Consider the following 24,373-nt stretch of genomic DNA (forward strand, 5'->3'; position numbering starts at 1 on the left):
GAATAATTTTGCACGCCCAATTTTTCAGTTTTTGATTTGTTAAAAAAGTTTGAAATATTGAATAAATGTCGTTCCACTTCATGATTGTGTCCCACTTGTTGTTGATTCTTCACAAAAAAATACAGTTTTATATCTTTATGTTTGAAGCCTGAAATGTGGCAAAAGGTCGCAAAGTTCAAGGGGGCCGAATACTTTCGCAAGGCACTGTATAAGTAGATTTGGCACAATACTCTTGGTTCCCTAAAATGCGGGGACTATGTACAAAAAGTGCTGTATTTCTAAACGGTTCACCTGAAAATACCCTCAAATTAAAGCTGACAGTCTGCACTTTAACCTCATAGTCATTGTATCACTTAAAATCCTAAGTGCAGAGCCAAAACAACAACAATTGTGTCACTGTTCCAATACTTTTGGAGCTCACTGTATGTTCTGCTTTTTCTGCCTGGTTTCTTTGCCTACTTGCATCCCTGCCTGCTTTCTCTGCCTACCTGCATCCCTGCCTGCCCGCTTGCTTGCCTTCCAGCCTTTCTGTCCACCTACCTGCCTCCCTGCCTGCTTGCCTACCTCCCTACCTGTCTGCCTCCATGCTTGCCTGACTACCTGCCTGCCTCCCTACCTCCCTATCTGCCTGGATGACAGTATGGGGTTCAAATTTCTGCATGGCTGGATTAATTCAACTGAGTGTTGTGATAATGCACATCCTGAAAACATGTACCTGTTTTTTTATCCTGTCTTTCACAGTGGAACCACGAGCTGAGCAAAAAGGAGGAAATGAGAAAGAAAACCAACTACCGGGATGTTTACAACCAGTACAGAGTGCTTTCTATAGGCTGCAGACTGACTATACATTCAGGTTGTATAGATTTTACTGTTCAATTTGCTTGAAGATGTCTTGTCTTCTACTTTTAGACCATTTCATATTTGGATGCCCTAGCAACAGTATTTTCCACAAACACCAGAGTGAAGTGGTCGCCAAAGTTCAAGAGGACACAGTCATACAAAAATACAAAAAGAAATAAATGTTTTTGGCACATTGTATTAATCACAATATTCTGTAGCAATAATACACATGAGGGATGATACTTCAGGGCCTCGCCAAACACCGTAGAACAGAAATGATTCAGAACCACATTTAGCTCTCTCTTTATATTTTCTTTACCTGAAGTTTGTATTTTCTAAGAGGGATAGATAGAATGAAAGAGAGAGAAAAAGGGACATGTAAAAAGATGGCTATTACTACAACTGGCCATGGTCTGTAGTCACATTTTTAAATATTGGATCACAGATTCTCTGTGTGAACAGCATTAGGACGGATGTGTTTTTCAGGAGTACAGTACTATCCTCCAGATGATGCTTTTGCCTTCTTGCCTTCGGGCCAGCAGTGATCAAGTACTGTTCTTCAAATGTACAGGACAATCATCTCCAGAATGTGTTGACGACCGAGTGAGTTTCAAGGTTACAAGAGCAGAAGAAAGCCCATAATGTTCGTAGTCCAAAGCCCATAACCCATAGCCCTAAAACTGTGACCAATTAAATGGCTTTGTAGGAGAGAGCCGCTTTAATGAATGTCCTTTCCTTCCCCACAGTTTGATGTTTCCCTGCTCAATGTTTTAGCCCCAGCCATTGCGGTGTCCATAGATCTCATATTGCTTGTCGGATTTGGTAACGCAATCCATGGCAATCTCATGCTTTCTTTTGCTGTTGCTGTATTCACGATTCACTGTCATTGGTTGATTATGTTACCATTACACGGAAGATATTATAACACACACAAGGAATTTGATACTTCTGTTGGATGTTCTCATGGATATATCATCCCGCCCCCCTCTCCTGACTGAGGGTCTGTGTAGGATTGACTGACAGTCACTTGTGCAGGGATCCACTCATACTGGACGACAAATGCAAGCACACTGCCACACCACCAGGGTGCTCTGTTCTGGCCCCCACTACCAGGACACACCACAACCAGGGCCTTACACACCACCATCTCTGTCCTCTCCCGCTCTGCCTAATAGGTGACTCTGCTTTGGAGACTATCGTCCCCCTCTCCCACTCTCTCACACAGTCACCTCCGTCTTACTGTTGGTCACAAAGTAAGGCTGAGTGGGCAGGAAGTGCTGACTGTGGCTCTGGGAGCGGGCCTGACTGTGCAGCTCGTTGGTCTGCTCCACCGTGCACTGGGGCCTTTTGGAGCCGTAACCCTTCCTCCTACCCATCGTTTCAGTCCCGTCCCAGCCCTTTGGCCCCATTCCTCCCCCCATCCCCCTGGGGGCTGCGATGGTGTGGGAGCTGTAGGCCAGTGAGTGGTGTTGTTGCTGCTGATATTGGTGGTGGTGTTGTTGGTGGTGAGGACCAGGAACCGTCCTGGTGTGGTGGTGAGGCCCCGGGAAAGTCCCTGTTCTAGTCATGCTGTACATGGTCATGGCTCCTGGACCTTTATTACTGAGCCTGTCACCACTGTTGCTGAGTCTTTGGGGCTTCTGTCCGTTCTGCTTGGGTGCGGTCAGCATGGTGGAGCCCTGGTAGGTGCTGGATAGGATGGGCAAACTGCTGGGCATCTCTGTGATGTAAGTGGCCACTGGCTTGGGGCCCAGGGAACCCAGGGTGCTGATGGGACTCAAAGGGTTGTTGTGCGCCATGGGGTTGTTGTGGGCCATGGGGTTGTTGTGGGCCATGGGGTTGTTGTGCGCCATGGGGTTGTTGTGGGCCATGGGGTTGTTGTGGGCCATGGGGTTGTTGTGGGCCATGGGGTTGTTGTGGGCCATGGAGTTGTTGTGGGCCATGGGGTTGTTGTGGGCCATGGGGTTATTGTGGGCCATGGGGTTATTGTGGGCCATGGGGTTGTTGTGCGCCATGGGGTTGTTGTGGGTCATGGGGTTGTTGTGGTTCATGGGGTTGATGTGGGAAATCGGCTTGATGTGGGACATAGTTTTGTTGTGGGACATGGGTTTGGTGTGGGACATGGGTTTGATGTGGGGCATGGGGTTGTTGTGGGGCATGGAGCTGTTGTGGGGCATGGAGCTGTTGTGGGGCATGGGGTTGTTGTGGACCATAGGGTTGTTGTGGACCATGGGGTTGATGTGGGGCATGGGGTTGATGTGGGGCATGGGGTTGATGTGGGGCATGGGGTTGATGTGGGGCATGGGGTTGTTGTGGGGCATGGGGTTGTTGTGGGCCATGGGGTTGTTGTGGGGCATGGGGTTGTTGTGGGCCATGGGGTTGTTGTGGGCCATGGGGTTATTGTGGGCCATGGGGTTATTGTAGGCCATGGGGTTGTTGTGGGCCATGGGGTTGTTCATTGGATTGTGGGTCATGGTGGGGTTATTCATTAGGTTGTGGGACATAGCGTTGTTGGTCATGGGGTTCAGAGGTCGCATAGGATTCATGTGTTGGAGGGGGAGGCCTCCTTTAGACGGCAGCTCCATCATCAGACGCGGTTTGTTGTAGAAGTCACCGTTGGACTTGGCCGCTGCATGGGGATAGAGGCAGAAGCACAGGTTAGGGAAATATGTTTCCCAGTTTATAACACAGATGGGCAACTATGGTCCTCAAGCACTTTTGGTATCCTATATACTGTAAAAGTAGAAAAAAGTATTATCTTTATTTACAAGGACATCATTATCAGTTATTTTTCAGGTTGTGCACTTACAATTACCTTCAACTCTGGTTCTTACTTGTCACGCCCTGACCTTAGAGATCCTTTAAATTCTCTGTTTGGTAGGTCAGGGTGTGACTAGGGTGGGAAATCTATGTCTATATTTCTTTGTTGGCCGAGTATGGTTCCCAATCAGAGGCAGCTGTCTATCATTGTCTCTGATTGGGGAACATACTTAGACAGCCCTTTTTCCCACCTTCTGTTGTGGGATCTTGTCTTTTTGTGTTGCATTCATAGCTTTACGTTTGTTGAGTTGTTTATTGTTTTTAGTGGAACATTTAAAATTAAAGAAAATGTACGGCTACCACGCTGCACCTTGGTCTTCATTTAACGACGGACGTAACATTACTGTAATACACTCTGGTTCTTACTGTAATAAAAGCAGGTTCTTACTGTAATACACTGGTTATTACTGTAATACACTGGTTCTTACTGTAATACACTGGTTGTTACTCTAATACATGCTGGTTCTTACTGTAATATCATACCGATAACAAACATATAGCATTGTTCAGATAATAAGGAATTCACATCCTTCAGCCATGTCATTCAGGTTACATTCATCACACCCACTCTCTCTCTCATGCTGCATCTCAGATTATCAATGCCAAATTTTATTATGAACATTAGTTTCCTTTATCGAGTCTAAAAGAAAATATGTTTTCACTTTCACCCTGTGGGAGGAGAAACGTATATTATATTTCGATCAACCTTTCCAACGGACCTGGATTCATCCAGAAAGACTCCCCTCACGGAAAAACATATGATTTTATGTGAAGTTAATGTGATAACATGTGCAAGACGTGATAACACGAACCTACACGTGACAACATTTGAGCACATGTGAAAACCCAGGTGTCAAATGCAATTGAGATATTTTATCTTAAAAGGCATAATTGACATGATTCAAATTAAACAGTCATGGTCCCTGCAGGTGTTGCCTTGTTCCTGGTTTGTTCAAGGGACATCCCAATAAAGTTTTTAGGATGTTCTTAGAACGTTGTGTCATGGTCAGCTGGAAGTTTTTGTCTAGTTGCTGCTGTATGCTGATTACTTGGAACTCAACCTCAGCTGGGAATTTGAATTCACAAACTCTTGGTTGCTAGATACCTGAAGTTCCTGCTGCACCACCAGATCTCTGGACATAACGGAGATTGGCTATACATAAACTACTCTTCAAAAGTTTGGGTTCACTTAGAAATGTCCATGCTTTTGAAATAAAGCAATTTTTTGTCCATTAAAATAACATAAAATTGATCAGAAATACAGTGTAGACATTATTAATGTTGTAAATTACTATTGTAGCTGGAAACGGCTGATTTTTTCATGGAATATCTATATAGGCGTACAGAGGCCCATTAACAGCAACCATCACTCCTGTGTTCCATTGTCACATTGTGTTAGCTAATCCAAGTTTATAATTTTAAAAGCCTAATTGATCATTAGCAAACCCTTTTGCAATTATGTTAGCACAGCTGAAAACGGTTGTCCTGATTATTGAAGCAATAAAACTACGCTTTTTTAGACTAGTTGAGTATCTGGAGCATCAGCATTTGTGTGTTCGATTACAGGCTCAAAATGGCCAGAAACAAATAACTTTTTTCTGAAACTAGTCAGTCTATTCTTGTCCTGAGAAATGAAGGCTATTCCATGCGAGAAATTGCCAAGAAACTGAAGATCTTATACAACGCTGTGTACTACTCCCTTCACAGAACAGTGCGAACTGGCTCTAACCAGAATAGAAAGAGGAGTGGGAGGACCCAGTGCACAACTGAGCAAGAGGACAAGTACATTAGAGTGTCTAGTTTGAGAAACAGACTCCTCACAAGTCCTCAACGGGCAGCTTCATTAAATAGTACCCACAAAACATCAGTCTCAACGTCAACAGTGAAGAGGCAACTCCGGGATGCTGAACATTTTATATATGGAAAAACAGATAGTAAAAAATTCATAAAAAGGAAGTTTGTTTTAAAGTGTTTGCCCTATATCTGAGATGTATGTATGTATTTTTATATATATTTTTTTTACTTTGGCAATTTGGCAGTAATTTGGCAATAAACTACTTCCATATATACTTCCATTAACTTTTTAAACGGGAACCTTGCTACCTTCAGACGAGTCTTGTGAGGCTTGTGGGCATCCTAGACCAAAACAACCTCTCCATAGAGGTTGTCTTGGTGTGTAGAACAAACTATTTGGACGCTACAGACAGAAGTTGGCAGATCGGCGGTACTGACTTCAGACGAGTCCCGTGACGCTTGGGGGGTTGTAGACGGAGAACACCATCGTGTTTGTGAGAGTCCATAGAGGGATCATAGAGGGATCATATTAGCTTGTAGGCCAATCCGTTCGGCCGCAACAGCGTTTTCGTGAAAAGACCGATTTTCTCATGGTCTGACAAACAAATCAAATCAAATCAATGTTTATTTGTCACGTGCGCCGAATACAAGAGGTGTAGACCTTACAGTGAAATGCTTACTTACAGGCTCTAACCAATAGTGCAATAAGGTATTAGGTGAACAATAGGTAAGTAAAGAAATAAAACAACAGTAAAAAGACTGGATATATACAGTAGCGAGGCTTTAAAAGTAGCGAGGCTACATACAGACACTGGTTAGTCAGGCTGATTGAGGTAGTATGTACATGTAGATATGGTTAAAGTGACTATGATGAATATATGATGAACAGAGAGTAGCAGTAGTGTAAAAGAGGGGTTGGCGGGTGATGGGTGGGACACAATGCAGATAGCCCGGTTAGCCAATGTGCGGGAGCACTGGTTGGTCGGCCCAATTGAGGTAGTATGTACATGAATGTATAGTTAAAGTGACTACACATATCTGATAAACAAACATAAGCAGCAGCAGTGTAAAAAGAGGGGTGGGGGGGCATGCAATGCAAATAGTCTGGGTAGCCATTTGAGTACCTGTTCAGTGGTGTAATGGCTTGGGGGTAAAAACTGTTGAGAAGCCTTTTTGTCCTAGACTTGGCCCTCTGGTACCGCTTGCCATGTGGTAATGGAGAGAACAGTCTATGATTGGGATGGCTGGGGTCTTTGACAATTTTTAGGGCCTTCCTCTGACACCGCCTGGTGTAGAGGTCCTGGATGGCAGGCAGCTTAGCCCCAGTGATGTACTGGGCCATACGCACTACCCTCTGTACATGCCTTGCGGTCAGAGGCCGAGCAATTGCCGTACCAGGCAGTGACTCAACCAGTCTGGATGCTCTCGACGTTGCAGCTGTAGAACCTTTTGAGGATCTCAGGACCCATGCCAAATCTTTTTAGTTTCCTGAGGGGGAATAGGCTTTGTCATGCCCTCTTTACAACTGTCTTGGTGTGTTTGGACCATTCTAGTTTGTTGTTGATGTGGATACCAAGGAACTTGGTACTCAACCTGCTCCACTACAGCCCCGTTGATGAGAATGGGGGCATGCTTGGTCCTCATTTTCCTGTAGTCCACAATCATCTCCTTAGTCTTGGTTAGGTTGAGGGATAGGTTGTTATTCTGGCACCACCTGGCCAGGTCTCTGACTTCCTCCCTATAGGCTGTCTCGTCGTTGTCAGTGATCAGGCCTACCACTGTTGTGTCGTCTGCAAACTTAATGATGGTGTTGGAGCCTGGCCATGCAGTCGTGGGTGAACAGGGAGTACCTGAGGGGACTGAGCACGCAACCCTGGGCAGCTTCAGTGTTGAGGATCAACGCGGCAGATGTGTTGCTACCTACCCTCACCACCTGGGGGCGGCCCGTCAGGAAGTCCAGGATCCAGTTGCAGAGGGAGGTGTTTAGTCCCAGGATCCTTAGCTTAGTGAAGAGCTTTGAGGGTACAATGGTGTTGAACGCTGAGCGGTAATTAATAGCATTCTCACATAAGTGTTCCTTTTTTCCAGGTGGGAAAGGGCAGTGTGGAGTGCAATAGAGATTGCGTCATCTGTGGATCTGTTTAGACGGTATGCAAATTGGAGTGGGTCTAGGGTTTCTGGGATAATGGTGTTGATGTGAGCCATTACCAACCTTTCAAAACACTTCATGGCTACGGACGTTTGTGCTACGGGTCTGTAGTCATTTAGACAGGTTGCCTTTGTGTTCTTAGGCACAGGGACTATGGCGGTCTGCTTGAAACATGTTGGTATTACAGACTCATGTTGAAAATGTCAGTGAAGACACCTGCCAGTTGGTCAGCACATGCCCGGAGAACACGTCCTGGTAATCCGTTTGGCCCCGCAGACTTGTGTATGTTGACCTGTTTAAAGGTCTTACTCACGTCGGCTACGGAGATCGTGATCATACAGTCGTCCGAAACAGTTGATGCTCTCATGCATGCCTCAGTGTTGCTTGCCTCGAAGTGAGCATAGAAGTGATTTAGCTCATCTGGTAGGCTCGTGTCACTGGGCAGCTAGCGGCTAGGCTTCCCTTTGTAGTCTGTAATAATTTGCAAGCCCTGCCACATAAGACGAGCGTCGGAGCCGGTGTAGTATGATTCAATCTTAGCCCTGCATTGACGCTTTGCCTGTTTAGTGGTTTGTCGCAGGGCATAGCAGGATTCCTTGTAAGCTTCCGGGTTAGAGTCTCGCACCGTGAAAGCCAATCCATGGCTTTTGGTTGGGGTATGTACGTACAGTCACTGTGGGGACGACGTCCTCAATGCACTTATTGATAAAGCCAGTGACTGATGTGGTGTACTCCTCAATGCCATCGAAAGAATCCCGGAACCTGTTCCAGTCTGTGATAGCAAAGCAGTCCTGTAGTTTAGCATCTACTTCATCTGACCACTTTTTTATAGACCGGGTCACTGGTGCTTCCTGCTTTAATTTTTGCTTGTAAGCAGGGTTGTGGTCCGATTTACCAAATGGAGGGCGAGGGAGAGTGTTGTACGCGTCTCTGTGTGTGGAGTACAGGTGATCTAGAATTTTCCCTCTGGTTGCACATTTAACATGTTGATGGAAATTTGGTAGAACTGATTTAAGTTTCCCTGCATTAAAGTCTCTGGCCACTAGGAGCACTGCCTCTGGGTGAGTGGTTTCCTATTTGCTAACTTCCTTTTACAGCTGACTGAGTGCGGTCTTAGTGCCAGCATCTGTCTGTGGTGGTAAATAAACAGCCACAAAAAGTATAGCTGAAAACTCTCTAGGCAAGTAGTGTGGCCTGCAATTTATCACAATATACCCTACTTCAGGCGAGCAAAATCTAGATACTTCCTTAGATTTTGTGCTGTTCTTTCTTGCCGGTGCAGCTTGTATCCCGCTAGCTGAATATCCATGTTGTCATTCAGCCACGATTCCATGAAACATAGGATATTACAGTTTTTGATGTCCCTTTGGTAGGATATTTGTGATCGTTCCTCCCACTCGCCTTTTCCGGGTCTTGACCAGGCATCCGGCTCTTTGTCCTCTGTACCTGTGTTGCTTCCTCTTGCAAGTAACGGGGATGTTGGCCCTGTTGGGTGTTTGGAGAATGTCTTGTGCGTCTTACTTGTTGAAGAAAAATGTTTTGTCTAATCCGAGGTGAGTGATCACTCTCCTGATATCCTGAAGCTCTTTTTTTGCCGTAAGATACTTTTGCAGAAACATTCTGTACAAAATAAGTTACAAATAACGCAAAAAAAAAAACACATAATAGCACAATTGGTTGGGCACCCGTAAAACTGCTGCCATTTCTGCCGGCGCCATTTTCACTGTAGTTTGGCCACCTTCCGACGTACAAGCCGCCAATGCCAGATGCGGTGGATTGAGACGCAGCCAATGCAAAAAAACTCTAGCTTAAAGAGACAGAATTTGATCTGGAATTTTTTATTATGCTAACATCAACTCTAGGGGTTTAAATAATACACATTGGTATTTAAGACAATTATATTATATTATATGACTGAGAGACTGAAAAACAGCTCTCAAGGCCATCAGCCTGTTAAACAGCCATCACTAGCACATTAGCACGTTTGCTAATCACGTGGATGTGACCAATAAAATTTGATTTGATTTGACTGTTGCCTCCTGTTTAAGTTTATTGTGTTGGTAATTACCTTTTTTAAAATTATAATTATTTGTCGTTAGCTACAGTATCTTCAGCATAGCCTAGCTTTTAGCTAGATAGCTAGCTGCTCTGTGGTGCAAGCTAACTTGACTTGCTAGAAAGTTATAGAAACAAGTTGAGGAAAAAGTAACTAAACAAAACAGATTTATTATCAAATTAAACAATATGTCTCTCCTGGTTGCCTGGAACATACTAGTATGATTTGGCACCAGATCCAAACAGCTAAGAAGGACAAGAGAAACCTCTGTCATCTTTCTCGACCTGGCCAATGCCTTTGGCTCAGTTCTATTTCCAAGACCTGCAGTCTATTTCCAAGACCTGCAATTGTGTTTCACAACACCTGACTTCACAACAACATGGCAGCGCTTGGAAGTAGGCATAATGGCAGGCTGTACAATTTCACCTCTGGCCTTCACTATGGCCATGGAAGTCATCATCAGGGCATCGAGATGGGTGGTCGGCGGTGAGAGAAGGAAGGGCCCCGTCTCCCACCTATCCGAGCATACATGAATGACATGACTACACTGACCACCACTGCAGCATGCACCAGGCGGGCCCAGATGAAAATCAAGCCAAGCAAATCTCGAAACATCTCCATAGTCAAGGGACAGCTTAAAGATGTGAGGTTCTGCATTGGAGATGACCCGATACCAACGGTGTCTGAGCAACCCGTCAAGAGCCTGGGTAGATGGTACAACGAAAGCCTCCTGGATAAAGATCAAGTGCAGCAAGTAAGGCAGGAAATCACTGACGGTCTTGAGAACATCAACAAGACCCTACTGACTGGGAAGCTCAAGCTTTGGTGCCTACAGTTTGGACTTCTCCCCAGGGTAATGGGGCCACTCACTGTCTATGAGGTCCCAATGACAACAGTGGAGAAGATGGAGCGAACCATTACCTCATACGTGAAGAAATGGCTGGGTGTCCCACGATGCCTGAGTAACATCGGCCTCTATGGCAAAGGGGTCCTTGAACTACCTCTTACAAGTCTAACGGAGGAGTACAAGTGCTCTAAAGTAAGACTTCAGATGACATTGAAGGACTCCAAAGACCAGACCATTAGCAAAGCTGCACCTCCCCTACAAACTGGACGGAAATTAACATCATCCAAGGCTGTGCAGCAAGCAACATCAGCCCTGAGACACCAAGACATTGTGGGGAATATCCAGCATGGAAAAGGAGGCTTTGGCCTGGCAGCAAGCAACGTTCCATAAGGCAGAAAGATCACCTGGAGTGAGCTTTGGCAAATGGAGGCAAGCAACATCAGCTTCATCATAAGAGCTGTTTATGATGTGCTTCCATCACCAAAAAACCTACATCAATGGTATGGCGAGGACCCGACCTGCCCCCTCTGCCTAGCTCCAGCGACTCTCAGGCATATAATGACAGGTTGCAAGACCAGCCTCTCACAAGGCTTCACCTGGAGGCACAATCAGGTCCGCAAGAGCCTGGCTGCAGCATTTGAGAGGAGTGCAACCAATTCATTGCCTCCAAAAACAAGCAATCCCGTCAAAACAACAACATTCATCCGGTAGGGACAGAAAATCTCCAAGCATCCTCCTACGAAGCCAGAAACTGGACACCTAGCCATGGCCCAGGACTGGAAGATGCTTGTCGATATTGGCCAGCAACTCATTTTCCCACCTGAGATTGCTTCTACCAACCTTAGGCCAGACATGGTACTCTGGTCCCCTTCACGAAAGGCTGTGTACATCATAGAGCTCACAGTCCCGTGGGAAAACTACTGTTGAAGAGGCCTACGAGCGTAAGAAACTGCGTTACTGTTAGAAATATTATGAATAAATTAATAAACAATATTCTAATTTTAAATAGAACTGTAACTAAGTAAACTTATGCTCTGTTTTATTATATCTGATTAACAATATGAGTTCATAAGAAGGGATTGTGTGACACTGACAAGGAGTAATTCAAGTTAATGAACACCATTCCAACTAGGAAGAAAGGAATGGTTTGTGGATTAAGTAAACAGATAAGGTAGTGAAACCTATGGCTGAACCGACGAAACTGAGCTCTGGGGTGTTTTAGATAAGGCAGTGAGTGCATTCCTAGGTTTTCTGTTAATTAGAACTGTCAGCTAAGTGGTGATTGATAATGGTGAGGAGTCAAAAGTTAATTCAGTTGTGTTGTGTGTCCTGTGTATGTGCTAGGGGGGTCTGAATGAACTTGTAAAGTTCCCTTTGTCCCGGTCGAGAGGAGGGGATTCTGTTAAGCAATGAAATGATGTCATGTTATTGAATATAAACTGTTGCTCGTGGTAACGTGGCAGCGCGCTCCGAGAATAAATTATGTAACCTATTATTGATAAGACTGGTCTCCGTCTATTTTATGCAAACAAGAATCTTACAATCTTATAATTCAATTACAGTAACAGTTACACATAGTTGGCAGCAGACGCAACTCAGCGTGGCTGGAATGCAAAAGTCTGGCCAGTTGAAGTGGGATGCAGAGGATTCGTGGCTTCTTCCACCATCAAGTTGCTGAAAGAACTTGGAATCCATGGACAGGCTCTGCGGCAGACCGTCAGAGCAGTTTCTCAAGCAGCTGAAAGAGGCAGCCAGTGGATCTGGATCAAAAGGAAGGACCCTTGCTGGGCTATAACTTCATATAACTTTCCCACCCCCATCTGAGAACCCAATTCAGATCCCTCCAACTTGAGGAGGGCATATGAGGTATGCGGTCAGCTGTAGGGCTGGCTCAGGGAAGAGGACGCCCCTGCCTTGCATAGTCCCGTGGAAAATCTTAATTGGGCATAGGACACAAGCTAAGGCTTGATCACCCTTTAGCTGGCCACCTTTGATGAGGGTGTTTAGTGATTAAAGGCCAAAACACCCACTGATTCGAAGGCACACTACTGAGGATGTGTCCCAAAATTGACATCTTAACCCAGTCTAAGAAATAAACCTCCCATGCCACTCTGTCAACATCACGGCAAATCTCATGTGAGCACATACCATCTATTGGCACAATTGACGGTTTTTAACATCTCGTCCCGTTGTTTTATGATTCTGTTTTGAATGAAAATGTCATATTTTTCAATCTCCCAACATCAATGTGATATCTGACAAGAGACTATGCTCTCCTCCATCTTGTCTTGCGTTGTGAAACCAAGGGGCCAGGATTCTGGTCTAGAAGCACAGCTTTGACTGCTCCTACAGTATTGCGTCGGTACTGCAGTTTTAACTGACGCCCGGCCCAGAAAGACAATTTCCATACATCGCCACACAGAGAAATCAGATTAGAAAATTCCTAACGAGACACTTTAATCATCACCTTTGTGCACAAAACATCCATTGAATTAGTCAAATAATTGTTGCTGAGGTCAATCCTATTTTACATCCCTCACAGCCAAAGATACAGTTTTAGCATTTTATAGTCATCCAATGTCTGCCATGTTTTTGAACCTTGTGATGACGTAGTCGCTGCTTGCGCTGCTTCCTGTGTGCACTGAGTGCTAGTCCACATGTGATATTAATATTTTTCAAATCAAATTAAATTTGAATTGTACATGCTTCTTAAACAACAGGTGTAGACTAACCTAGCGCTCCAGTACCACTTGCCATGAGGTAGTAGAGAGAACAGTCCATGACCTGGGCGGCTGGAGTCCTTGACAATCTCCAGGGCCTTCCCCCGCCTGGTACAGAGGTCCTGGATGTCAGGGATGTTGGTCCCTATAAACCGTATGCAACACGGATATAGACGGACCATGAATCGGCGCATGGGAACGTGAGTAGATTGGAAAACAAAGGAAAATGCCTCACACTGCTGCTCTTGCTCCCAGGTGATATTTATTTACAATGTTTCGACCTTTAGATCTTCATTAGGCAACGTGAGTAGATTACCTTGACAACAACAGGCGGACATCTAAGATGCAGTCCACAGTTCTTATTATACCTCAGTGTGTGTAACCCTATCCTATGCTCTCCATCCAGTAGCGGAACAAGACTGAATGAAATTGACGAACTGTGTAATGGAATATGTCACGATGTAAACGGGGCATCATGATGAAGTCTCTCCTGCTCATGGTGTTGTTCATGCACTGCTTGATAGCAGCCAAGTCAAGCATGTTGTAGAACACAGCAACAGGTTCCTCCTCCCACTGAGTACAGACTTGCCATCTGATCCAAAACATTAGCCGATACTCGCTCACCTGCTGCCCGTAATGGATCCTTTCCCAGATATGGAAAGCCGTTCAGCATGAATCCGAATAATACTCATTAGAGATGTCTTGATCCATTTCTTTCCTGCTGAGTATTTTTCATTCAGATCGTGTAGCAACACTAACACAACATGTGCATCCATTCCTCTTGGTCTAGCAGATGGAAATGATGCATGCTCTCACTGTGTAGCCTACTCTAGGCCGAAATTAGACTGATAAAGAACTTTTGGATTCGGTGGAATGATACAGGGTACACCGTTTTGAGATTATAATTAGAATAGATACACTAGAATGGTCCACCCTGTTCACAATTTGTGATTACATAATTATGCATTGTTCGCTTCCCTTCTGTAATCAACTCACCCATTCTCCCCCATCATACTATACCTAATTTATTTCATCTGTTGTTATATGTGTGAATCTGTGGCGGTTGGTGCCATTTAAGATGAGGGAGGATGATATACTTTTTCAATGAGCGTGGCCTTATTTCTATTACACCATATTGGATGACTGTCATTTATATTCCATTCACCTAGCCCAATGTAACATCGATAGGTTTAGGCTACTAAATGATACAACATTTTTCCCTGTACCCATCATGAGGTTGCTACAACCTAGCCTACGAATGAAAGTTTATAACGTACAGTACAGTACAGGTTGAAAGAATTTTGAGTAATCAAGGTGACAGACAGTGACACATTCGATACCGCTTTGCACACTCATGCTTGCATCTAGCTGATCTAGAGTGTAATCATCAGTCCAACAGTTGCAAATGAGAGTCTCTATTGAACAAATTCAGGCACGTTAATCCCCGTTTTTGTTCCGTTTGCTTCCGTTTATTTTTATTTTTTTCAACAGAATCGGCGCAATGAATACACTGATCATAAGCAATGAGGCGGCAGGTGTCCTAGTGGCTACCTAACCACTAGGCTAGCTGGGGCGGCAGGTATCCTAGTGGTTAGAGCGCTGGGCCAGAAACTGAAAGGTTGCTAGATCAAATCCCTGAGCTGACAAGGTAAAGATCTGTTGTTCTCCCCCTGAACAAGGCAGTTAACCCACTGTTCTTAGGCTGTCATTGTAAATAATAATTTGTTCTTAACTTACTTGCCTGGTTAAATAAAGGTTTTAAAAAAACAGTGTACTTTCAAACAGCCTGTTTGCATGTGTCTTGGTTGTGTGCTTAGGGTCATTGTCCTGTTGGAAGGTGAACCTTCGCCCCCAGTCTGAGGTCCTGAGCGCTCTGGAGCAGGCTTTCATCAAGGATCTCTCTGTACTTTGCTCCATTCATCTTTGCCTTGATCCTGACTAGTCTCCCAGTCCCTGCCGCTGAAAAACATCAACACAGCATGATGCTGCCACCACCATGCTTCACCTTGGTGCCAGGTTTCTTCCAGACGTGACGCTTGGTATTCAAGCCAAAGAGTTCAATCTTGGTTTCATCAGACCAGAGAATCTTGTTTCTCATAGTTAGAGTCTTTAGGTGCCTTTTGGCAAACTCCAAGCGGGCTGTAATGTGCCTATTACTGACAAGTGGCTTCCATCTGGCCACTCTACCATAAAGCTCTAATTGGTGGAGTGCTGCAGAGATGGTTGTCTTTTTGGAAGGTTCTCCCATCTCCACAGAGGAACTCTAGAGCTCTGTCAGAGTGACAATCAGGTTTTTGGTCACCTCCCTGACCAAGGCCCTTCTCCCCCAGTTTGCTCAGTTTTCCCTGGCGGCCAGCTCTAGGAAGAGTCTTGGTGGTTCCAAACTTCTTCCATTTAAGAATGATGGAGGACACTGTGTTCTTGGGGAGCTTCAATGCTGCAGAAATGTTTTGGTACCCTTCCCCATATCTCTGTCTCAGCACAATCCTGTCTCAGAGCTCGACAATTCCTTCAACCTCATGGCTTGGTTTTTGCTTTTCCTTCATTCCAGGTGAAGCTGGTTGAGAGACTGCCAAGAGTGTGCAAATCAAGGCAAAGGGTGGCTACTTTGAAGAATCTCAAAATAAATATATTTTGATTTGTTTAACACTTCTTTGGTCACTACATGATTCCATATGTGGTATTTCATAGTTTTGATGTCTTCACTATTATTCTACAATGTAGAAAATAGTAGAAATAAAGAAAAATCCTGAAATGTGTAGGTGTGTCCACATTTTTGACTGGTACTGTACAGTATGTTCTTGATTAAAAAATAAGCATCTGGTGGCCCTGCTGAGACATTAATGCACTCCAGACCAAAAGGTTTCAGGTTCTACTCCCCAGAGCATTTATGCATACTTAATGTCAAGTGTCCCTGAGCTCCGCTACTTTTATGTTGGTGTTGTCAGATAATCACACAATTACTGACTTGAGTCTGGGCAACTTTCAGCAGTGCAGAAATGTATCCATGCCGATAAACATGTGTCCAATCTCTGTCTTGGCGTCAAACCCGGTGGCGTAGCAATAAATTCAGGTTGCTGGAATCCCTCTTATGGAAATATCACATGATTTCACATGTGGAAGATCACAGTAATTCACAGTAATGTCAAATCATGTTAAAATATGTTTTTGGAACATGTCAGATGTGACGGCGGCAGGTAGCCCATGCCCTTAAGAGCGGTAGTCCAGTAACTGAAAGATTGATGGTTCGAACACCCAAGGTGAAAAAATCTGTTGATGTGCCCTATAGGACAAGGCACATAACCCAGAGTAAGTTGCTCTGGATAAGAGCATCTACTAAAATGTGAAAACATGTTTTTGGAACACTTCACATGTGACAGTGGTACGCTGTTCAGTTAAAATATGACCCCATCTGGGATTTTAACTCATAACCACTGGATGTGAGGGAGGCTGACCTTTCTGCTGCACCACAAAGTCTGTAACATTCCTTACCTATAATTCATCTCTGCACTTAGCAACAGAGTGCCATCTGACTGCTGTTTTACTCATCAGTTAATCTGATTATTCTCTCAACATTGATATAATTGACTTATCTCATCAATTTGAGGGTTTTCGGTACAGTTGTCTAATGTTGGTGGGAAAATATTATTCTGTTTTAATGATACTCCTGAATCACTGTGATAAATATAATAGTTTTTCTTGAGTGTATTTTTTACTTTGAAGTCCAAAGTGTAGGAATACAGGTGACATCAGTCAGGGAGTGGATTAGCTAAAGAGGCTGGTACCCAGGATATAGACATGGAGTACAGGGAGTGGATTATCAAATGAGACTGATACCCAGGCTATAGACATGGAGTACAGGGAGTAGATTATCTAAAGAGACTGGTACCCAGGCAATAGACATTGAGTACAGCGAGTGGATAATCTAAAGAGGCTGGTACCCAGGCTATACTATAGACATGGAGTGGATTATCTAAAGAGACTGGTACCCAGGCTATAGACATGGAGTACAGGGAGTGGATTATCTAAAGAGGCTGGTACCCAGGCTATACTATAGACATGGAGTACAGGGAGTGGATTATCTAAAGAGGCTGGTACCCAGGCTATAATATAGACATGGAGTACAGGGAGTGGATTATCTAAAGAGACTGGTACCCAGGCTATAGACATGGAGTTCAGGGAGTGGATTATCTAAAGAGGCTGGTACCCAGGCTATACTATAGACATGGAGCACAGGGAGTGGATTAACGAAAGGGACTGGTACCCAGGCTATAGACATGGAGTACAGGGAGTGGATTATAAAAAGATACTTACACCCAGGCTATAGACATGGAGTACAGGGAGTAGATTATCTAAAGAGAATGGTACCCAGGCTATAGACATTGAGTACAGGGAGTGGATTATCTAAAGAGACCGGCACCCAGGCTATAGACATGGAGTACAGGGAGTGGATTATCTAAATAGGCTGGTACCCAGGCTATACTATAGACATGGAGTACAGGGAGTGGATTATCTAAAGAGACTGGTACCCAGGCTATAGACATGGAGTACAGTGAGTGGATTATCTAAAGAGACCGGCACCGAGGCTATATACATGGAGTACAGGGAGTGGATTATCTAAAGAGACTGGTACCCAGGCTATATACATGGAGTACAGGGAGTGGATTAGCTAAAGAGACTGATACCCAGGCTATAGACATGGAGTACAGGGAGTAGATTATCTAAAGAGACTGGTACCCAGGCAATAGACATTGAGTACAGGGAGTGGATTATCTAAAGAGGCTGGTACCCAGGCTATACTATAGACATGGAGTGGATTATCTAAAGAGACTGGTACCCAGGCTATAGACATGGAGTACAGGGAGTGGATTATCTAAAGAGGCTGGTACCCAGGCTATACTATAGACATGGAGTACAGGGTGTGGATTATCTAAAGAGGCTGGTACCCAGGCTATAATATAGACATGGATTACAGGGAGTGGATTATCTAAAGAGACTGGTACCCAGGCTATAGACATGGAGTACAGGGAGTGGATTATCTAAAGAGGCTGGTACCCAGGCTATACTATAGACATGGAGCACAGGGAGTGGATTAACGAAAGGGACTGGTACCCAGGCTATAGACATGGAGTACAGGGAGTGGATTATCTAAAGAGACCGGCACCGAGGCTATAGACATGGAGTACAGGGAGTGGATTATCTAAAGAGACTGGTACCCAGGCTATAGACATGGAGTACAGGGAGTTGATTAGCTAAAGAGGCTGGTACCCAGGATATAGACATGGAGTACAGGGAGTGGATTATCAAAAGAGACTTAAACCCAGGCTATAGACATGGAGTACAGGGAGTAGATTATCTAAAGAGACTGGTACCCAGGCTATAGACATTGAGTACAGGGAGTGGATTATCTAAAGAGGCTGGTACTCAGGCTATACTATAGACATCAAATCAAATCAAATCAAATCAAATTTTATTTGTCACATACACATGGTTAGCAGATGTTAATGCGAGTGTAGCGAAATGCTTGTGCTTCTAGTTCCGACAATGCAGTAATAACCAACAAGTAATCTAACTAACAATTCCAAAACTACTGTCTCAGGCTATAGACATAGAGTACAGGGAGTGGATTATCTAAAGAGGCTGGTACCCAGGCTATACTATAGACATGGAGTACAGGGAGTGGATTATCTAAAGAGACTGGTACCCAGGCTATAGACATGGAGTACAGTGAGTGGATTATCTAAAGAGACTGGTACCCAGGCTATAGACATGGAGTACAGGGAGTGGATTATCTAAAGAGACTGGTACCCAGGCTATCGACATGGAGTACACGGAGTGGATTATCTAAAGAGACTGGTACCCAGGCTATAGACATGGAGTACATGGAGTGGATTATCTAAAGAGACTGGTACCCAGGCTATAGACATAGAGTACAGGGAGTGGATTATTTAAAGAGACTGGTACCCAGGCTATAGACATGGAGTACAGGGAGTGGATTATCTAAAGAGACTGGTACCCAGGCTATAGACATGGAGTACAAGGAGTGGATTATCTAAAGAGACTGGTACCCAGGCTATAGACATGGATTACAGGGAGTGGATTATCTAAAGAGACTGGTACCCAGGCTATAGACATGGAGTACAGGGAGTGGATTATCTAAAGAGACTGGTACCCAGGCTATAGACATGGAGTACAGGGAGTGGATTATCTAAATAGGCTGGTACCCAGGCTATACTATAGACATGGAGTATTATCGATTGCGCAACCAGGGCTGGTAAAACCTTGGATCATTGCTATTCTAACTTCCGTGACGCATATAAGGCCCTCCCCCACCCTCCTTTCGGAAAAGCTGACCACGACTCCATTTTGTTGCTCCCTGCCTACAGACAGAAACTAAAACAAGAAGCTCCCGCGCTGAGGTCTGTTCAACGCTGGTCCGACCAATCTGATTCCACGTTCCAAGACTGGGATATGTTCCACATTGCGGCGAACAACAACATTGACGAATACGCTAATTCGGTGTGCGAGTTCATTAGAAGGTGCATTGAAGATGTCGTTCCCATAGCAACGATTAAAACATTCCTAAACCAGAAACCGTGGATTGATGGCAGCATTCGAGTGAAACTGAAAGCTCGAACCACTGCTTTTAATCAGGGCAAGGTGACCGGAAATATGACCGAATACAAAAAGTGTAACTATTCCCTCCGCAAGGCAATCAAACAAGCTAAGCGTCAGTATAGAGACAAAGTAGAGTCGCAATTCAACGGCTCAGACACAAGAGGTATGTGGCAGGGTCTACAGTCAATCACGGATTACAAAAAGAAAACCAGCCCCGTCACAGACCAGGATGTCTTGCTCCCAGGCAGACTAAATAACTTGTTTGCCCGCTTTGAAGACAATACAGTGCCACTGACACGGCCCGCTACCAAAACCTGCGGACTCTCCTTCGCTGCAGCCGACGTGAGTTAAACATTTAAACGTGTTAACCCTCGCAAGGCTGCAGGCCCAGACGGCATCCCCAGCCGCGCCCTCAGAGCATGCGCAGACCAGCTGGCTGGTGTGTTTACGGACATATTCAATCAATCCTTATCCTAGTCTGGTGTTCCCACATGCTTCAAGAGGGCCACCATTGTTCCTGTTCCCAAGAAAGCTAAGATAACTGAGCTAAACGACTACCGCCCCGTAGCACTCACTTCCTTCATCATGAAGTGCTTTGAGAGACTAGTCAAGGACCATATCACCTCCACCCTACCTGACACCCTAGACCCACTCCAATTTGCTTACCGCCCAAATAGGTCCACAGACGATGCAATCTCAACCACACTGCACACTGCCCTAAACCATCTGGACCAGAGAAATACCTATGTGAGAATGCTGTTCATCGACTACAGCTCAGCATTTAACACCATAGTACCCTCCAAACTCGTCATCAAGCTTGAGACCCTGGGTCTTGCCCCGCCCTGTGCAACTGGGTACTGGACTTCCTGACGGGCCGACTTCCTGAGCCCTCTCCTGTACTCCCTGTTCACCCACGACTGCGTGGCCACGCACGCCTCCAACTCAATCATCAAGTTTGCGGACGACACTACAGTGGTAGGCTTGATTACCAACAATGACGAGACAGCCTACATGGAGGAGGTGAGGGCCCTCGGAGTGTGGTGTCAGGAAAATAACCTCACACTCAACGTCAACAAAACTAAGGAGATGATTGTGGACTTCAGGAAACAGCAGAGGGAGCACCCCCCTATCCACATCGATGGGACAGTAGTGGAGAGGGTAGTAAGTTTTAAGTTCCTCGGCGTACACATCACAGACAAACTGAATTGGTCCAACCACACAGACAACCTCAGGAGGCTGAAGAAATTTGGCTTGTCACCCAAAACGCTCACAAACTTCTACAGATACACATTCGAGAGCATTCTGTCGGGCTGTATCACCACCTGGTACGGCAACTGCTCCGCCCACAACCGTAAGGCTCTCCAGAGGGTAGTGAGGTCTGCACAACGCATCACCGGGGGCAAACTACCCGCCCTCCAGGACACCTACACCACCCGATGTCACAGGAAGGCCATAAAGATCATCAAGGACAACAACCACCCGAGCAACTGCCTGTTCACCCTGCTATCATCCAGAAGGCGAGGTCAGTACAGGTGCATCAAAGCTGGGACTGAGAGACTGAAAAACAGCTTCTATCTCAAGGCCATCAGACTGTTAAACAGCCACCACTAACATTGAGTGGCTGCTGCCAACACACTGACTCAACTCCAGTAAACTGTAATAATGGGAATTGATGGAAATTGATGTAAAATATATCACTAGCCACTTTAAACAATGCTACTTAATATTATGTTTACATACCCTACATTATTCATCTCATATGTATATGTATATACTGTACTCTATCATCTACTGCATCTTTATGTAATACATGTATCACTAGCCACTTTAAACTATGCCACTTTGTTTACATACCCTACATTACTCATCTCATATGTATATACTGTACTCGATACCATCTACTGCATCTTGCCTATGCTGTTCTGTACCATCACTCATTCATATATCTTTATGTACATATTCTTTATCCCTTTACACTTATGTGTATAAGGTAGTAGTTTTGGAATTGTTAGGTTAGATTGCTCGTTGGTTATTACTGCATTGTCGGAACTAGAAGCACAAGTATTTCGCTACACTCGCATTAACATCTGCTAACCATGTGTATGTGACAAATACATTTGATTTGACATGGAGTACAGGGAGTGGATTATCTAAAAAGACTGGTACCCAGGCTATAGACATGGTGGCGTAGCAGAAAGATCAGAATACCATGAACCAAGAGGTTGTGAGTTTAAATCCCAGGTGAAGACACGTTGAATAATAATTACTGTATAAATTAACATACACAATGTAGTCATGTGTACCAAATATGTGTGTTAAAAAACACTGTATGTTAAAAGCACTGTGTGTGTATCATAATGACTCACTTTTGTTTTAACATGTGAAGTGTTCCAAAAACTCGTGATTTCTTATGATTTCACATTTGAAATCATGTTTTTTTTCCGTAAGGGTCCAACCCTCAATGTAACAGACTGCATTAGGTCAAACCATGTTGAATGTGATAGCATACAGAGACTGCAGGCTACTACTTCTACGCAGGTAAATAAATGGGGAGAATTTAAATTGGACTGGCTGATCAGGGAAACAACCATCAATTGATATGAGGATGCTTCCAGGCAGGTGAGAGATGTCTAGGTCGGCCTCAGAGGCTTCCTGTCTCCCAAGACCTGTTCCCTCCAGCTAGCCTACACCACTCCAGCAGATTTCCTTGCTGAGTGCAGTCACGTTTAATTCCCCTCATTCATTTCTCTGTCGTTCATGTCAGCAAATCTATCTTACCACTGAGAAATGTGTCCTTTTTACCGGGTGATCCACGTTCCCCGGTTCATTCATTACTCTTTATCCTTAGCTATTGAGCATCCTAGTGTGACTATCAGGTTATGGTGGATGGCCTGTTGCTTTTCACGTCCTTGAAGATAGAGTCACTGGGGAAGTTTGCTCTGTAATTATACATCTATTTCATCACTCTGTTGTCCTTCCAGCGAGCATGATGAGGCGCTGTGAACACTGAGTTTGCCTCGCAGCTGCCTGCCTGCAAACTCAGTCAGGCGACAGGTAAATCAATCTAGCAGCAGTCAGCTCAATGGCACACATACATTCACAGGGAAAATACTCTGTCTGTAGTTGTTCTGATGAGAAACAGAACGACTATAGACAGACAGAGTAAGTTCCTCGGGCACAAAAGGCCACAGACAGAAACAATTTAAATGTGGATGCTTGGCAGAGGTGGTGGGACTGTAGGGACTGTAGGGACTAAATGATGTGTCAACTCCAATTACGCTACAATACTATCTGAGAATGTCGGTCTCTATGGCATGGGGGCAGTGGAGTTGTGAGACACAAATGCATTTGCATTGCAATATAATTTGCACCAGTGAACGATAGAGATAACCAAACCTTCTTCAGGGTTAAGTTTTGGGTACTGGGTCCCTTTTATTAGTTAGATTTCCCATGTCTGGTTGTAAAATCCAACAGTGTGACCTTATACAGAGATTCATTTAGGGACAGTGAAGACAGGTATTGATTAACAGAAGTGTGGCTTATCAGCTCTCAGATTGAGGATTCTGTAGCTACCGTTGGGAATGCTATTTTATACAAATGTTATTTAACCTTTATTTAAACAGGGAGTCACATTGAGATGAACATATATTTTACAAGAGAACCCTGTACACATTACAATAAAAACTGAATATTAAAACAACATTCATATGTGTAGAAAACAATACAATTCACTACAATAAAAAATAAATACAAAATAAATAAACATTTAATAAAAGCAATCACATTCAACTACATAGAGGTCCTCAATCAATCAGGTAAACTGCCTGATTGGCACCAGCACATCTAACTGCAGTAAACTTAGCAGATTGTTCCACAAATTTGGGGCAAAAAACAAAATGCAGATTTTCCCAAATCTGTGGAAGCTGGAGGGATCTCTCGTGTTATCCATTCCATTGAAAGGGTTTGGTAACTTGTGATTTTTATCTTAATTAATGATGTTACATACAGAGAGAGTTTCTGTCAGATTGTAAATAAATCAAAGAGAATGCAGCTCTCTTCTTAAAGACAGAGGTACATCACACATTTTACACAGACTACAATGAGTCCTAAAATTGTCCCCTGTGACAAAACGTGTTGCTGCATGGTAGACTGTGTCCACGGGTTTAAAACAGAGGTTGCCGCATGCATGTAAACAATATCACCAAAATTCAATACAGGGAGAAGCGTTGTTTGAATAATCTCTCACCTATTTTCAATACTGAGGCATGATTTATTTCTATATAAAAAACAAATTATCTTGGAACTTAGCTTCTTAGTCAGATTTTCTATATGCGTTACGAAGGACAACTTCGAGAAACAAGCTCAATTTGGGCTCAATTTATAGAGCAAATATGCAGGTCCTCAGGGTCAACATTTCATGACCTTGAGAACAGCATGAGCTTGGTTTTACTTGTATTTAACAGTATTTTAAGATCTGTAAGTTATTCCTGAATTGAATCAAAGTCAAGTCAAGAACAACACTGTCGTTT

The 24,373-nt window shown here is 44.2% G+C and overlaps 1 protein-coding gene across 1 annotated transcript in view; it reads right to left on the reverse strand.

Annotated features, from left to right (window-relative positions):
• Positions 1-358: 358 nt before the first annotated feature.
• LOC110502890 (protein shisa-9B-like) overlaps positions 359-24,373 on the reverse strand; it is an 88,210-nt gene continuing 64,195 nt past the window's right edge. The window contains exon 4 of the mRNA XM_036959909.1: positions 359-3,469. Coding sequence (XP_036815804.1) covers positions 2,058-3,469 — 1,412 coding nt within the window. The 3' untranslated portion in view covers positions 359-2,057. The remainder of the gene's footprint in view (positions 3,470-24,373) is intronic.

Source organism: Oncorhynchus mykiss, chromosome 23 (genome assembly GCF_013265735.2).
Source record: "Oncorhynchus mykiss isolate Arlee chromosome 23, USDA_OmykA_1.1, whole genome shotgun sequence".
Classification (NCBI taxonomy): Eukaryota; Metazoa; Chordata; class Actinopteri; order Salmoniformes; family Salmonidae; genus Oncorhynchus; species Oncorhynchus mykiss.